Source organism: Notamacropus eugenii, chromosome 2 (genome assembly GCF_028372415.1).
Source record: "Notamacropus eugenii isolate mMacEug1 chromosome 2, mMacEug1.pri_v2, whole genome shotgun sequence".
NCBI lineage: Eukaryota > Metazoa > Chordata > Mammalia > Diprotodontia > Macropodidae > Notamacropus > Notamacropus eugenii.
Genome location: NC_092873.1, coordinates 184,397,284 through 184,414,859, shown reverse-complemented (window position 1 = coordinate 184,414,859; position 17,576 = coordinate 184,397,284). Strand labels below are relative to the sequence as shown.

At 36.0% G+C, this 17,576-nt stretch overlaps 1 protein-coding gene across 1 annotated transcript in view; it reads left to right on the top strand.

The window, feature by feature from the left end:
- PREP (prolyl endopeptidase) overlaps window positions 1-17,576 on the top strand; it is a 145,387-nt gene that overhangs the window by 12,803 nt on the left and 115,008 nt on the right. Inside the window, exons 3-6 of the mRNA XM_072642950.1 lie at window positions 7,470-7,603; window positions 8,514-8,644; window positions 13,108-13,317; window positions 14,586-14,707. Coding sequence (XP_072499051.1) covers window positions 7,470-7,603; window positions 8,514-8,644; window positions 13,108-13,317; window positions 14,586-14,707 — 597 coding nt within the window. The remainder of the gene's footprint in view (window positions 1-7,469; window positions 7,604-8,513; window positions 8,645-13,107; window positions 13,318-14,585; window positions 14,708-17,576) is intronic.

Sequence of the window (17,576 nt, the reverse complement as noted above, 5' to 3'; positions counted from 1 at the left end):
CCTGGACAAGGTAATTAACCTCTCTGAGATTTAGTTTCCTAAAACAATTTTTCAGGTTAATAAATATATAAAAAATAATAATCTATCCCTTTGCCCCCATTGAGCAAATTAAAAAAAAAAACAAACCATTAATCCACAAACAAATTCTTCAGTGTATCTCTACATAGTACAGCAAAACAAATTTCAACATTAGCCATGTCTAAAAATATGTATTTCTTTCTCCACTTTAAGTTTATCAGTGTCATATTAGGAGGTGAGTGGTGTGTTTCCTCTTCATTCTTTTGGACTCATGGTTTATCAGTTCATTGATCATGGTTCTGAAGTCTTTGAAAGTTGTTTTTCTCAATAATGTTCTTATTGTATAAATCATTCTCCTAATTCCACCAACTTGCTCAACATTATTAAGGTTTCCTTTGAAGTTGTCCATTTCATCATTTCTTAGAGCACAATAACAATCGTTTAAATTTTTATACCACAGTTGGTTTAACTATTTCCTAATGGGAGGATTTCACTATAGTTTTCAGTTTTTGGCTTGCCACAAAAAGAGCTGCTATAAATATATTTGTACATATAGATCTTTTTCCTGTTTCTTTGGGGTTATTTCTTAGCAGTGGTATATCTGGGTCAAAGGATGTGCAAAGATTGGTAACTCTGAACATGGTTCCAGAATGCTTTCCAGAATAGATTTTGTAGCTCCACCAACAATGGCCGTAGCATACTTGTTTTCCCATAGCTCATTTTATCCTTTTTGTTCTTTTATTCCCTTGTGTTAGGTCCTCTTATCTAAAAATGAAGATGATATTTTAACTGTCTTTCAGGGTTGTTATGAGGAAAGTATTTTGTTAGTCATACAGTCCCGTACAGATGTTGGTAGTTTTCATTTCTTGATCAGCTTCCTTCTTCTTGATTATCTTTGATTTTTTTCCTCTGTTATTAACTTTTTTCAACTATTACCCCCACTTAGGTTTTCATGCCAATGTATCTCAGCTCCAGTCTTCTCCATTTTAGTTTTCCACCTTGGCTAGCGTATTCCTGTGTTCCCTGTCAAACCTTTTTTTGTGAGTAAACTTACTTTTATTCAGTCTTTTTTACATGGATTATATCACTTGCTTTGCTTTGAAGCCAAATATCAGAGGATTAAGGGTTAGAAGCTACCATAGCCTAAAAATCATCCAAGATATGGGTTCTTTTTTGTGTTAAGGACCCCATCGGCAGTTTGTGAAGTCTATGGATACATTCTCAGGTTTTGAAACCTACCGATTCATTCTCAGAATAATATTTGTTGCCTACATTCATAATTGAAGGACATGCTAAATTTCTGTTAGAGATTAGTAAAAATAAAGATGTCATTTTTTACCCTACCCAACTTTATTGGGCCACTTGAAATCTATCCTTGGATCCAAGGTTAAGAACCCTTGGTCTTTGTTGAAGAAATTGATACCCAAAGAGTTGAATTGTGATCACATGGATATAAATGGCAGAGCTAAATTTCAAACTAATAAATACAGTGCTCTTTCCTTTATACTACAATCTTCTGACTTTCCTCAAAGGATACCATGACTCCTAAGGTGTCCACTCCAATGGAAAGGTCATTTTTTTTCCTTGATCTTTTTGCTTCAAAAAGAGATAAGGAGGAGCTAGTCTATTCCTTACTTTCTATTGCCACTTCTAAACCAGGGGTGTCCCATTTTCTCTTGGCTTCTTATCATGTCTTTATTTAAAATAATTTTTTTTGGAATATTTTGTTTTTATATTACCTACATTTTCCAATGTATCCCTTCCCTCTCCCTTTTGAAGAGAGCCATTCCTTATGAAAATGAATAAAAGAAAGGAAAAAAAACAATTTGAAGCTAACATGTTAAAAAAAATCTGACATATGCAGAACCTTTTTTTTTTTTTTGAGAAGTATTATCTTACCAGTCACTTGACTTGAAGTATTTCTTCTCTTTATCTAATCAGTCTGTGAATCAAGTATTCGTTAAGGTACTGTGCTGGGGATTCAAAGGTTAAGAAAAACAATTCCTTCTCTCAGGGAGCTCACAGACTAATTGGATAGTCAGTCATCTAGTCCTATTGATTCCTCTTTTATAGTATTTCTTGTACAATGGAAAGAATACTAGCTCTGGAGCCTGGAATCAAAGCCTACCTCTTGTATTTATCACCTGTATGACTTTGGACAAGTCAGGTATCCTAAATGAGGCATTCGTACTAGATTACCTCTGAAATCACTTCTGGCTCTAGATATGTGTTCTCTAACCCTTTTCATTCTCAGTCCTTATTATAGTCTAAGTTTTCATCACTTCATGTTTGGACTACTGTAAATCTTTCCTAGTTGTCCTCCCTGTCTCTAGACTCCTTTGCCTTTGATTCATTCTTTTCAGTACAGACAAATTTAGACTTGATACACAGGATTTGATCTCAATGATACAGGTATACCCTTCAGTTGTGCAGATACAGGTATACTCTCCAGTCGTGTAGATCTCAGTCTGTCCATATCTTAGAACTGTGTGATCCTTGTCACTGTCATCCTGCCAGTCTTTCATGATGGATCTATCCAGCATCCCTGGAGTCCTTTCTCTAGATGTTTTAATATATTAGGGACTAATACAGCAATTGTACACTCCATCTTTTCCTCTTTTCCTCTTGCTTTTTGACTGTTCTACTCCCTTTTCTGATCATACCATTCCGATATGATGCCTTTTATATCATTTCTTATGCACTAGTTGTTGTTGCCGGTATGTTGTATTCTGCTTACAGTACATCATGCATCTCTCCATTGCCCTTCAGATTACCCACAATTTTGACTCTTCAGAAATTGTGGTACTCTGTGATTGCAACAATATAGCATCACTGGGAGGGTATTGTTTGTGTCAACAAGTAGCTTGAGCTTACTGAAAGCACTGTACATTTCCCTAAATAGGGTCCATCCCATTTTCACCTCTTATTCATTTCTAGGCCCAGCTCATTGATCTTTTGATCCAACAGATTTATATTAAACTCCTATTAAGTATAAGGTTTGTACATGGTCCAAGGTACTGATGGACTCCTTCAGTAGGCTCATCATAACATGTTACAGTTGAACAATAGGCATTTGCTGTTCCTTTGGGGTTTTTGTTCTTGTTTGTTTTCCCTTTGGAAATATTTAGGATGTCTCATTAGATGTTCCCAATAGTACTGCGAGTTGCTGTTATTATTCCCAGAATTTAAACCGAGGTCTTTCTGACACCCATGTTTTTAGCACCTTATCATGTATGTCACATTGACTCTCAAATGATGAATTGTAGGGCGCCAAGTACATAGGTGTTTGGTAAATGTCTGTTCACTGGTTTTTAAATTTCAATTTTATTTGTAATAACATTAGTTTCCCCATAGGTAAATAGTTTTCCACATTTAGCTCTGTATTAAGACAGAAAGGCTCAGAGATAATATGTTCAGAACAATAGTAATCACAGAGCATATTGGACTTCATTTTGGATATTAATATTAGTAAATATTAATCCAGTCTGGGTGGTGTTCATAAGATCATATATTTATAGCTAGAAGAGACTTGAAAGGCCATTCATTTTGCAAATAAGGAAACTGAGAACCAGGGAGGTGAAGTGATAAATCAAGATTAAGAACTGGAAAGGACTTTAGAGTAAATGCAATGTTTTGGGAAAAATGTAAAAGGACTGCTCCTTTAAAGGAGAGAGAGACTGACAGGGAAGAAGATGATAAGTGTTTCCTGCTGCACAGAATTTAGAGCCTTCTGTATAACATGTTGCCATGGTACATTTCCTACTTTGGAAAGTTTCCTTTTTGCTCATTGAGAAGTTTTACATTACACCTTTCTCTTACAATGGTGTGGAAGAGAGGAAAAGTTTTAAAATTTTAGTAGAGCTACGTTTGCTTGGGTCTCTATGTCGGTGATTTGTTAGTATTACTGTGTGTAGCTGTTGGCTTTCTGCCTGTCATATTGATCTGGTATTTATGAAGGTCTTGCTTAAAAGATATATGGCCAGGAGAATTTTCCAGAATGTTTCGAATGTTCTTCCTAGGGCAGGGACAAACTATTGCGAAATAGATTGTGAGGTAGGAGAATTCAGTTTAAAAGATAAGCAGTAAAGCCTCTCTGACTTCTGGGTCACAAACCTCACTAGGGAAAATAATAAAAGAGAGGGACTTGTTTGTGTAGTGATGATAAAATATTAGTCTTTACATTGGGAGTTCAAAGCCCTAGGAATTTTGATAGGAAGATAATCAGAAAATGAAAGTGCAAGAAATTTAGCGAACTCCAGGGAAAAACTTTCTTGCGCTTTGTCTAGATCACTCCAACCCTCTTGGAAGCTGAATGTATGGTGGTTGGGAGGACAAAGAAAAGAATCTGGTGTAATGCCTCTACTTATGGAACAAGGAAGAGGCTCTTCCTTACTCCCTCCCTTCTCTCTCTCTCTCTCTTTCTCTCCTCTGTCTTTTTTTCTCTTTCTTTTCAAATCATTCTATAAAGAGAAGACAGAGGGAAGAGGGAGGAAATTGAAGACAGAGGATGCATGTGTACAAAAATGGACATTATAACCTACCCCCCTCCTACCTCCCTCTCCATGCTATAAGATAGCATGATATAATGGAATAAATATTGGATTTAGAGTTAGAAGACCTGGGTTTGAATCCCATTTCTCCTTTTTTTCACTCTAGTACTTGTATGACCTTGGTCAGTTGACTCGGTATCTCTGAGCCTTTGTTTTTTCATCTGTGTAATAGGAGGGGTGGGGGGAATGAGGGAGGGGTATAACCTTTAAGGTCCATTTAAGTTACAAATATGATTCTTTCATGAAAGTTACGTGGAAGAAATTTTTGCCTCAACTTGGGGACAAACTTTCTAACAATTAAAACTGACTAAAAATGGAATTGCTCCCTTGGACGTTACTAATCTTTGCCCTGTTCTTGAAGTTGTTTACGAAAAATTGTTGGAAAACCACTTGTTGGGAATGTTGTAAATGGGATTCATGCTTTTGGAAGGGGTTGTACCAGATGGCCTTGGAGGTTCCTTTCAGATTTGATAGTTCTATGATTCCGCCAAGCAGAAAAGACTAATGTTCATGAGCCAAATGGCAATCAGTTATGTAAGACTTATTCTGGAGGCAGTAAACACAATATTTGTTTGTAAGAACAAAATACATATACCTTGAAGATGGCCATTCAATCACCTATCACCTTGAAGCAAAGAAAGGCTTGTTTATCTTTTGAGGGACTGTCAGTTATAGAACACAGCTGGAGGTAATCTTAGTAATTATCTAGTTCAACTCATTTGTTTCACAGTTGAAGGAATTGATTTGCCTGGCTCTGTAGTTTTAGGAAGTCTCCCAAATGGCATGTATTTTGCTAAAATCAAACTTGGGCATGCCTTGTAGGGTCTTTCTAATCAGATCAATGGTTTTTAAGTAACTTTTTCTATCAGCAAAACATCCCAAACCAAAAAGTAGTACAGAGGAAAGAAGAAAACCAAATTTGGTTAATTGAGGATATGAGAAACTTCAAATATTCAAAGTTAAATTTTGGAAGATGAATAGCTTTTTTTTTTTTTAAAAAGATTGCATAAAGTGTGATTTGGCTCAGTGATGAATTTTTTACAGAATCCTTTTACTGTACTAGAAAAGCTTTTAAAATACCTCAATGCTGATATTTATAGCATGGAGTCTGCTTTAGAAATTGAAGCCACCCACTTTAATATTAATTCTTTTTCAGAAACATGAAGGGAAAATTAGAAAGATAATGTTGTATGACCAGAAATCTCAGATCCTTTTCTTTTAGCTTTCCTTCCCCCTCCCACCTGCCAACCCTCACCCCCATTCACATTCTGTCTTCTTAAAAACATTTCTCTTCTCATATTCTTCTATGTTTTTCGTCATAATCAGCCAGGCTATAAATTATTCCTGCAGACTAAGCAGACCATTTGGGTGGATGCATGGATTCTTTTAGATCACTTCAGTATCTTTCCTGCAGACAATCACCTTTCTTTTACAGCTATACTATATCCACAGACTTTCTATCCATTTTCTAATTTGCCATCCTGGTTGTTAGTCCTCTCCCTACATACTTACCATTAGGTGGACAGTTCTGGAAGGCAGTGCCTGTTGCAGTAACTACTTTGCAGATAACATTTCGGTAAGCTGTTGGGGTTGCCATCTTGCTGCTAAGGAGTTGGACAGGAGGTTAGGGAGGGAATGATCAGGTGGGAGAAGAGGAGTAAGATTAGAAGTCCAAGGAGGAGTTGGGGAGCTGGAGGCAAGTATGAACAGGAAGGAAGTATCCATTATATTTGAAGTGTCATAGTGTGCAGAGCTTTCTATGAAAACACTGTACTCTCTGTAATTGAGAAGTAACCCAAGTGACAGGTGATAGATACCAATAGATCACTTTGTCCAGCTTCCAGCTTTATAAAGTCATTGAAAATAATTTGAATTGGTTCTGATGCTGTTTATTACAAAGGAATCTGAGGTTATTAAGAGACTAAACATTGTTCTTGGGCAGCTTTTGATCTGGGAATGGTCATTCTCAAAATTTTAACTGAAATTTGTAGGGTAAGTGGTAGTAAAATATTGGAAGCAAAAATCTAATATTTGCCTATTTCTTTTTTTATTAATTTATTTTAAACTTAAATACTCAATAAGGAAAGAAAAAGAAACATTATAAACTTAAATACTAAAACTTAAAAACAAAATAAGAAAATCAAAAAAAAACATTGCCATGTGCATAGCAGAACATGAGAGGATTCAAAATATACAGCAATAAATTTCCATTTCAAGAACACCTATATAATGAATACTACACATTATGTTCAAAGCTGTCCATCTTTGTTTCCTTGCTGTTTTTCTTTTGTTCTCTGCTGTGCACTTTTACTTTGTTCTTTTTCCTCCCTTCCTCCCCGCTCCCCAAGAAGGCTACCATTAAGTATTTGTGTGTGTATATATATACACACATTTCATGTATATATATATACACATACATATATTTAGATATCTGTAATCATACTCATACATAGACATATACATGCATCTATGTAAGACTGTATTATACTTGCTTGTCCTCTGTGTCTTTGAGAGTGGATTGCATCTTCCTTCATAAGTCCAAATCTTTCTGTGTAAGTCCACCAACTCATCATTTTCTACACCACAGCAATATTCTAACCTTATACTGTCTAGTTATTTTAAATAGTCCAGAACAATGTTGATTAATATGGCTGACATATACTTCAGTTTCTCTATTTTTCTCTTTTGATTAAATCTTTACCCCTGCTTTTTTTCTCTTAATAAATTCTACTTCTGATCTTGATTTTATGTTTATGTGTATCTCTCATTTTTGTAGGTTTCTCTAGTAAGGAAAGGATAAGTATCTTTTGTTAATGCTTTGATTGTATTGATGAATGACATTTCTTATTGGAAACTTTTATATTTGACTTGTTTTGTATCCTGTTTTATTTTTTAATCCAGGCTTTTGTGGAGGCCCAAAATAAGCTTACAGTACCCTTTCTTGAGCAATGCCCTGTTAGAGGCTTATACAAAGAAAGAATGACTGAATTATATGACTATCCCAAGTATAGCTGCCACTTCAAGAAAGGAAAAAGGTATATGTAATTTTATTTTTAATTAGTTATTGAAAATTATTTTCCTAGACTATAGAAAAATGGTTTAACAAAAAAAGCATTTTATAAAAATTCATGCATTTATAAATTTTGTATGTGAGAATAACATCTCTTTGACCTATGAGATATTTCTCCAGTTATAGAACTGTCCCTGGAAAATAATTGACTAGAAAAATGTTTGCCAGGTGACAAGGGTCTGGATCTAGATTCTGAAGAAGAGTAAGACAAATTTCAATTTAATTGAAGTCATTGTGGTGCTAGTGTGATGCCTACAGCACCTGCCATAGTTATGCAGGTGTATTTCTAGGGTAAATTCGCAAAATATAAACTCTCTTACTCAAAGAGGAAACCAAAATATTTATTCAGGTATCAGAAAGCCAGTTCCACCCTGATAACACGGAAGTTTGTGCACATTACCAATAGAGGGAAGCCTTCCCTCCTTCAGGCCTCCCCACATGCAGGCACAATGCCCCTCTCTCACCCGGGCTAGCTCTCTGCTCTGCCTACTGCCTCTCTCCCAGCTCCTCTCACTGTCTCTTCCTGCTGCAACTTTGCTGCTCCACTTACCATGGACTTCATGTGACTCAGGCTATGGGCTGGGCCAAAAGTTCAAAGCAGGTCACATGGGCCTCTTAAGGGACAGGGAAGATCTTCAAATTCCCTTAACATTACAGTCATTACACATATGTTGAGTACCTATTACATGTTTGCAGTAGTGCATTGTGTCAGCACTGAAGCAGCTGTGTAAGTTGATTACTTATGCTCCTGTAGATTTATACCTAAGCTATGTGATTTGAAAAATTTTGTTTTTGCTTCAGTTTTTTATGTTTGTGTTGTACATTATATACAGATGTATTAACAAAACTACCTAATGATCTTATCTGTGTTCCAGGTATTTTCATTTTTATAATACAGGACTGCAAAACCAACGAGTATTATATGTACAAGATTCTTTAGATGATGAAGCCAGAGTATTCCTTGATCCAAACAAGCTTTCTGATGATGGCACTGTGGCCCTTCGAGGTGAGCAAGCCTCATAGAATATCTTGTTCAATTCACAACAGCTTAGAATTAGATCTGAGCTGGAAAGACTCTTACAAATCATCTTTTTCACTTGTGCAGATGAGAAAACTGTGACTTAGAGGGATTAATTGGCTTGCACAAGGTCCTAGGTCATATGTGTCTAAGCCAGGGTTAGGATACAGGTCCTCTGACGCCATGTCCAGTGCTTTTTAAAAAGCTGATACAGGCTAATGTGTTATTGGGAGTATGGATATTAGTTTGGTTTTTTTTTTTTTGGATGTCTTCATTCCATATCAGAAAAACAAAATTTCATCTGATATAATCAAAATAAAATTTCAGGTCATGCTTTTCCATATTGATGGTATGAAGTAGAAATGGGAATCATTCACATGCTTTGTATAGAAACTTTTAAAGAACAATATGTCTCAAACATGGAAAAAAATAAACACATTCTCTTCCCTTCTCTTACAGCTGGCTCCCTGCTTTGATTGTAATTCATTGATAGGGTGCTCTAAGGTTAGTTGTTTGTACAGGAGAAGCCATTCATGCAGCAATTAATGCATTGGGACAGTGAAATAGGGATATTGGGGGATCCAGAGAGAAGGGCTACACCTCACTTGAATCTTAAATGTTTTTGCCATGGCTACCTAATGATTTTTATAATATGTAGAATTGCTTTTATTTCCTATAAATACTTAGGCCTGTTTAGCTCTGTGACTTTCATTCTTGTGACGTGGGAAAAAACCTAGAGGCAGGCTTTTAAGTATCGGAAGAGAAAATTTTATGCAATGAAATATGAAAGAAATGTCCTACGCTTGGGAATATGGACTATTAGTTGAGCAATCAGAGTTTCTGGTGTGAAAATGTAGGAAAAAAGAGCAGTCTTTGAAAGAAATCTCTTCTGTTAGCAGTGACCCACCTCATCCCAAGAATTCTAGGGTGACCAGATTTTACTAAGTCTGCATTTTGCAGATGTAATTCAGATCGCTAAAAAGGTGATTCCTTTGATGTCCTCCTTGAGGGTACAGATTTTTCCCCCCTTATTAGTATTTTTTTTTATAATTACATGTAAAGATAGTTTTCGGCATTCATTTTTGTAAAATTTTGAATTCCAATTTTTTTTTCTCCCTCCCTCCTTTCCCCCTCCAAGACAACAAGCAGTCTGATAAAGGTTTAACATGTACAGTCATGTGAAACATATTTCCACATTAGTTGTGTTGTGAAAAAAGTAGAATCAGAACAAAAGGGAGCAGCCATAAGAAAGAAAAAAACAAACCAAAAAAAGTGAAAATAGGATGCTTTGATTTGTATTCAGATTCCCTAGTCTTTTGGTGTTGTCTTGAATTGTTATATTGTATTGCTGAGAAGAGCTGAGGCTATCATAGTTAATCATCACACAATTTATTGTTGCTATGTGTAATGTTCTTTTGGTTCTGCTCACTTCACTCAGCCTCAGTTCATGTAAGTCTTTACAGGTTTTTCTGAAATCAGCCTGTTCATCACTTATTATAGCACAATATTATTCCATTACATTTACATACCACAACTTGTTCAGCCGTTCCCCAATTGATGGGCATCCCCTCAATTTCCAATTCTTTGCCACCACAATAAGAGCTGCTATAAATATTTTTGCATGTGTGAGTCCTCTTCCTTTTTTTTTGGTGATCTCTTTGGGATACAGAACTTGTAGTAGTATTGTTGAATCAGAGGGTATGGAACAGTTTTGTAACCCTTTTGGTACAGTACCAAATTGTTCTCCAGAATGATTGGATCAGTTCACAACTCCACCAACAGTGCATTAGTGTTCTAATTTTCTAACATCTTCTCCAGTATTTATCGCCTTTTTTGTCTTATTAGCTAATCTGATAGATGTGAGATAGTACTTCATAGTTGTTTTAATTTGCATGTCTCTAATCAATGGTGATTGAGAGCATTTTTTCATAAGATTATGGGGGTATAGATTTTTAAGGAAAAATTAATAAGTAGGTTTGATAGTGTTTTTTTTCTTTTGGGCCATGTATGTGATTTCTTTGATATAAGGAATTCCCTATGAGGAAATGCCCTCTGTCAGTGTACATCAGCAGCTTTTTTGCAAAATTATAGTTTTAGAGTTTCCTGAAGCACCAAAAAGTTAAAGGACTTGCCCAGGCTCATATCCTTTGTGTGTTATAGTCAGAACTTGAACCTAGGTTTTCTTGACTTTCAGGCAGCTCTATCCACTATTCTTTTCTCCTTCTCCTGATTATTATTTCTAAAGAAGCCTTTCTCACCAGCTGATGGGGAGGGCATGTTGCCTCAGGCTTGACCCAATCCTAGGTGAAAGAATAGGTATTTCTGGTCACCCTCATATACTCTTAAGGGTTTGTCCAGTAGAAGGTGGGAAAATTTAATTTTAAGTTAAAATTCTAGCATACTTGTTAGTGGAAAAAAATAGATTCAGTCTCTTTTGTTTTTTGGAATTGCAGCTGGCATAGATTCAACCTTTCAGAATTTGAGATTTGGCACACTAGAGGAATTCTTGAAAAATTGGGTAGGTGTCATAGGCCCTTGTTTCATCAGGTATTTTCAGAGGTCCTTTTTTTCCTTCAAATGAATTACTGCTTTGAGGCATTTTTCTCCAAAAACACCTTTTTCTGAACCACTGTTCGTTTAATATATGCCAGTATATAGATGATAATCACTGATCAGTGTTGAAAGTAAAATTTCAACTTGAATTTGTATCTGGAGTTTTAATACACAGTTACCTCATATAATTTGATATTTGAGGATGTAATGAAAAGCCAAAAAACAGTCCCTGCTCTCAAGGACTTCTCAGTCTAATGGGGCAAACAGCACACAAATAATTATGTACAAACAAAATATATTGGTGATATCTCAAAGGGAAAAACAAAAGGAATTTAAGATTAAGACACAGCAGGTAATGTGTTGCTATTTATGTTGTGTTTCCAATCAAAACATTTTTAGCTTTTATAATTATTGAATGATGATAGCATCATAGAATGTTAGTTTCAAGGGACCTTAGAATTCATCTGATTCTCAGGTATCTAATGCCTAATACTTGTTGCTTGCCTTGCCTTGCCTTGCCCTGTTTGAGATAATTATTGATTTTTAAAAAAATAATCAAAATACTTAGTATTCAATGAATTAGACAAGTAGGGTCTAACAGCTTGAAATTTCTTGCTTTGTGGGCATACTACATTGTTTGGGTCCACTTGCTTATTTTATAATACGTTCTTTATCATTAAAAAACTAAAATGGAAATTTGTGTGGCCTGCAGACATAAGAATTTTGAGCTTTCTGTTAATTTCTGTCACTACCGAGAGACTTAGATACTGCTGATCTAGTTCATCCCACTATTTTATAGATGAAGACACTGGGGCTCAGAAAGGTATACTGATATATACCCAATCTATGGCAGAAATCACTTGTCAGGTGAAATTTTTCTTTCCAACTAAATCACCTTCCCATGACCATAAAGTCAGTGTAAAGAGATGCAAAATGTCTGAAACCATAAATTTTGTTTATGGTAGCTTGCACCTGCTGGACAACCTAGACAAAAGGGTAAATCTCCAGTTCCATTATTCTTAATTGAATTCCAGCTGTGAGTGACGTGGTAGTAGGGGATGATATAGATACATAAAAATATTATATATTAAGTTTGTATTATAGTACATGTAACATATATTTATGTTATAATTATTGTATGTTATTTACATATTAGCAGAAAGTATAAAAATAATATATATCTTAAGTTATTAACTATTAACATTAAATGAAAATTGAAGGAAAAGGTTACAATTCACTTCTACAGATGAATTAATTACCTGCATGTGCAAGGCACTTTATTGCTAAGATAAAAATGAAAATGCCCTCAAGGAATGTTTTTATACACACACACACACACACACACACACACACACACACACACACACCCCACACTTTAAAAAAACTTTGCTTATTGATTGGCTCTATCTTCCCATGATCCTAAAAAACTAGCCATTACATCACCAAACAGTGCTGTTTTTTCTTTCTTTTTCCCAATTGAAGTGAACACCATTTGAATGCTTATTTTTGCTTTAAACATGAACTTGTATAGTCAGAGGTAATAGGCCGTATGCTTTAATGTTTGAATGCTCAGAGAAATGTTATGAAGAGACATCCCAGTGATTTTTGAATCCATTCTCCAAATTACACAATGGCTACAAATAGTTTCTTTTATTTGATATGCCTCATAATTCACTCACTAATTCCAAGACTGTTGCCTTATTCCCTTTATAGTATAAATAAAAGATTCTAAAAAAAAATCTTAGAAATGCTTTACTTTAAATATGTATTTTATACCTGAGATCAGTGTAAAGATACCAATAGTAGGAAGATGTTTTGTTTTAGAGGGCAAAATGTATGTTGAAAAATGCTGACAATGTTGTGTGCTTCTGCTGACTTTTTCCCTTATAATCCCACAGGCTATGCATTCAGTGAAGATGGTGAATATTTTGCCTATGGCCTAAGTTCCAGTGGTTCGGACTGGGTAACTATCAAATTTATGAAAGTTGATGGACCCAAGGATCTTCCAGATGTTCTAGAAAGAGTCAAGTTCAGTTGCATGGCTTGGACCCATGATGGAAGGGGAATGTTCTACAACTGCTATCCCAAACAGGATGGAAAAAGTGATGGTAAGATCATGATGGAAATGGTGCACGTCAAAAAGGAGGCTTTTTGGAGCAGTGGATGACAAAAAATAGCTAAGTATCTTCCAAGGTTGCTTCAGTCTAGGGTAGCATTTCACAGAGTACCAGTTATACTGCCCAAGAGGGTTTTGAGATTATTACAAAACCTTGCAGTTGTTTTAGTGTTGGTTTTGATAGTGGCATTGCTGGAGGCAAGGATGTTACAGAGGTTCCTTATAGCATGTCCTCACCTGCTCTTCTTTGATCATCAACATACATGTAGTATGTTAGAAAGGTAGTATGAAATGTCATCAATCTCAAGTAGACTTACCTACTCTTCCTTTCCCCTTTTCTGCAGCGAGGAAGGATCATGGCTTGCTTGTTATCCCTTGATAAGAGGAACCATCACAGTAAAAGTTGTACCCTGTCATATTTCAGAAATCACTGGCTTGTCCATCTACCTTGACCATGATGTCATAGTGTTTTTCCTTTGCTTTCAGCTTTTGCCCTCTCTGGGTTGGATTCTTGCAACATCTTTGTCTAGAGGCTGCCTTTGAAGTAAAAAAGAGCTCATTGGGCAGCAGGACAAGAATGTAGGTTGTAAGATGGTTGGTTGCTATGCAACAGTTACCTTTGTTATGGGTGCATAGTGGTCAAGAGATGCTGAAAATTTAGAAATCACTAGCTATATCAAATATGTGTAGTTGGCATATGGTCTGTTGCACAGAGAGATTTTTGTAGTTGTGAAAAGAATAGCAGTTATTATTTACTCTTAATCTTCCATTACAGTAATAATGATGGTTAGTGATGATTGAGCTTGAGAATGCTGGTGTCCTTTTGTACTCACGATTAGGCTGTACTATTTATCAAAAGTACTTCATTTTACATTTTCATACTGTTAGATGGCAGGGTCCTTTAAAATACCAAAGGCAGTGCTGTAAGTGGTTTTATTACAAATGCCTGGAATGGAAATCTGGAATGGTAAACCACTAAGTATCCTAAAGTTGATTAAGTGAGAATATTTTATCAGTTTTTTATTCATTTAGCAGGTAGGGTTGCTATTTTTATAGAACAAAAAGTGTTAGGCTAAATGCTACTGCTTGATAACTCTCAGCAATTAAGTATAAATAATATCTGGACTAACTTCCATCTGTATGATAGATGGAAAATAGTAGTGCACACATTACTCACCTTTCTAAATGTGGGGCATTATCTGGAATGAATAGAAGAGATCATAGATGATGGCTTTCATCTGCATTGCTTAATTCTTTCAGGCACTGAAACATCCACAAATCTTCACCAGAAGCTGTTCTACCATGTTTTGGGGACTGATCAAGCAGAGGATATTTTGTGTGCTGAGTTTCCTGATGAACCAAAGTGGATGGGTGGAGCTGAGGTATTGTGTAACCCCTCGGAGCAGACAGTTTTACCCAGATTCCAAGAACAGAACCCATCTTGTGGATTCTTTATATGGATGTATTTCTGATGCTGCATGCTAACTTTTGTCCTCTCTCCTTTTGAGTCACCCAACCAGACCTCTACACTCATTCCTGGCTGTCTTCCTTCCTCACTCCCTCCCTTTCTTTTCATAGGTTCTTGCATTTCAAAATATCACTAATTAAAGTGGACTTTGTTTACTGTCACTTTGAAGCAATGAGCATTGCAAACCATCCTCAGTGATCATGTTGACAGCAACAAGCCTCTGATGGAATTTGACTCCTTAGGCTATGCCATTGATATTGAACTCATTTTTTAACTTGGCATTTCATTCACAGTCTCTGGAAAGAATCCAAAAAAATGCTTACAGTACAAACTATACCCATGAGTCTCAGTTTTGTTCTGGGTAATAAGTAGTGATTTTGTTGTTGTTTTTGAAGTATTTTCTCATGGTGAATAAATTAAATTATATGTCTTATTTTTGTAAAATGTAAATGGAGAGTAATTTTTCTTCCCTTAGAATCCTAGGATTTTAGAATTCAAAGGGACCTTTAAGGTCATCTAAGTCATTTTATAGGTGAGGAAACTGAGGCCCAGAGAGGAAACATAGGTAATAAATGACAACTATCATTCAAACACAGGTCCCCTGAAGCCAGATAGTGCTCTTCAGCTATACCACAGCTTGTCACCAAAAAGTAGAGGAAATATTTGAAATCTTTTGTTTTCTACCAAGAGTTCAGTAATACCTCTAAATGTGCTGTTTTGATTCCTTCTTACTTGTTCATACCAAAGATATTTGGTGCTATGGTAGAAGAAGAGTATATTTAGCTGGAAAGGCAAATCTGCTGCTGCTAAAAGCAGACAGAAGTGATGGAGGCTATTTCAAGGAGTATTCCAAAATAAGATGCACATTGATCTTTCTTTGTGAATGATTCTAGAAAATTACCTACAAATCAAACTTTTTCAGTCAAGTCCTACTTCCCACATACTCATGTTTTTTTGAAATCCAGATTATATTATTTCCATGAAGCAATTTTTTTGAGGTGACAAAAACAAAAGTAGCATATTCTTAATCACCTGGTGAAGGGAAGTATATTGGTACTATAGTGACAGGAACTAAACCTGTGGTTTTGTTGATAGAGAAAACTCCCTTTACCAGTGAAGGTCATCACCTTTTCTGCAACTTTTATTCTTGAAGCATTGCCTAAAGCACTGAGAGGTGAAGCTACTTGGAAAGGGTCACACAGGCACTATGTTTCGGAGATGGAGCTAGAATCTGAGTGTTCTTGACTCTGGTCAGCTCTCTATCCACAATACCAATTTATCTGTTACATAAGATGTTCAGTTTTAAGCTCTGATAGCCTATTGCAGTGGCCCTATTACAATATTAACAAAAAATGGCAGATTATTAGTACAAATTATCATAAAGATCTGAAGGAAAGGTTCTTAACCTTTTTTGTGTGTCATGAACCCCCTTAGCAGTCAGTCTGGGGAAGCCAGTAGACTCCTCAGAATAAGGTTTTTAAAACATATAGTAAAATATATAGGATTACAAAAGAAATCAATTATATTGAAGTACAGCTATCAGAATATTTAAAAAACAACTTCACGGACCCCAGGTTAAGAACCCCTAGCCATAAGAGAAGACACTTTCAGCTTAATTGAAACAAAACAGCAAACTGGGTTGAAAATCCCTAATAACTTGGCTACTGATATCACATGCAGCTTTTTGGTCATTCAGATCCTGTTTGTGATCATTTTGAAGAAACTACTGACTTTTAGATGCTAGAAGCTGTTTTGATCTAGACAAGAGGGAAGAGAAAGAACACACACATATAGACAGACAGTGATTCAGAATGCATCAGTAAATGAATAAACCAAAGGCCATGTTTACTGGACCACACACACACTGTCATAAATCAAGTAGTGGCAGGGGCACATTGACTGGAACACACAGTTTAATAAGACTTGTAAAGCGAGTCATTAAAAGATACATATAGGATCAGTGCCCTAAATGATGCAGTAGATTTACATCAATCCAGATGGGCTATTCCTGCCCTGCATTTCTCAAGGGTTCCTAACCTGAAATGATTGGGTGAAGTAGTTATAAACCTGCTAACCACAGAAAATTTACAGCAGAATATAACAAACCACATCTTTAACTGGGAATCCTTTCATGTTCACCAAAGTATGGCAGTCCCAGAAGCTCAGGAATCAGACCTGAAGGCAGACCAGAAGCATCCATTGCTGACATGTAATAGTAGGCGTCATGTATTTTAGAGTGACCTACACTTGAGGGAGAAGCAGTGGCTCTTTTGCCTGTTCCCTGGAGGGTGCTCAGTTTTCAGCCACACAAATAAATCAAATAGTTACAGTTGTTTTCATTTCTGAAACACTCCTGATGGTTCCTTTTTCTAAGGTAGCATTTGGTTTGGAAAACTCTAACTGGGTTAATGAATTTAGATTTTCTTGATGTTGTTTGGCAGCATGTTACAGTTTTGATGTGGAGGATTGGGCATTGGATTTAAGAGTTAAACAACCTGAGGTTGAATTCTAGTTCTGTTCCATACTATTTGTCATGCCACCTCTCTGGATCTCAGTTTCCACATTTATAAAATAAGGATATTGCACTTAGCTACAAATTCTATGACTATAAATATATCCAAGGAAGGTAATTTGTTAGACCTTTTGCCTGCCACTTATATTTATGTAATTCTCTACTATCTAGTCAGATCGGGTCCATTCATTACTAGGTTCCAGCCTTATGTCAGCCTATAATGTAAGTTCTTTGAAGGCATGCGGACTTGCTTTTATCTTTGTAACGTTAG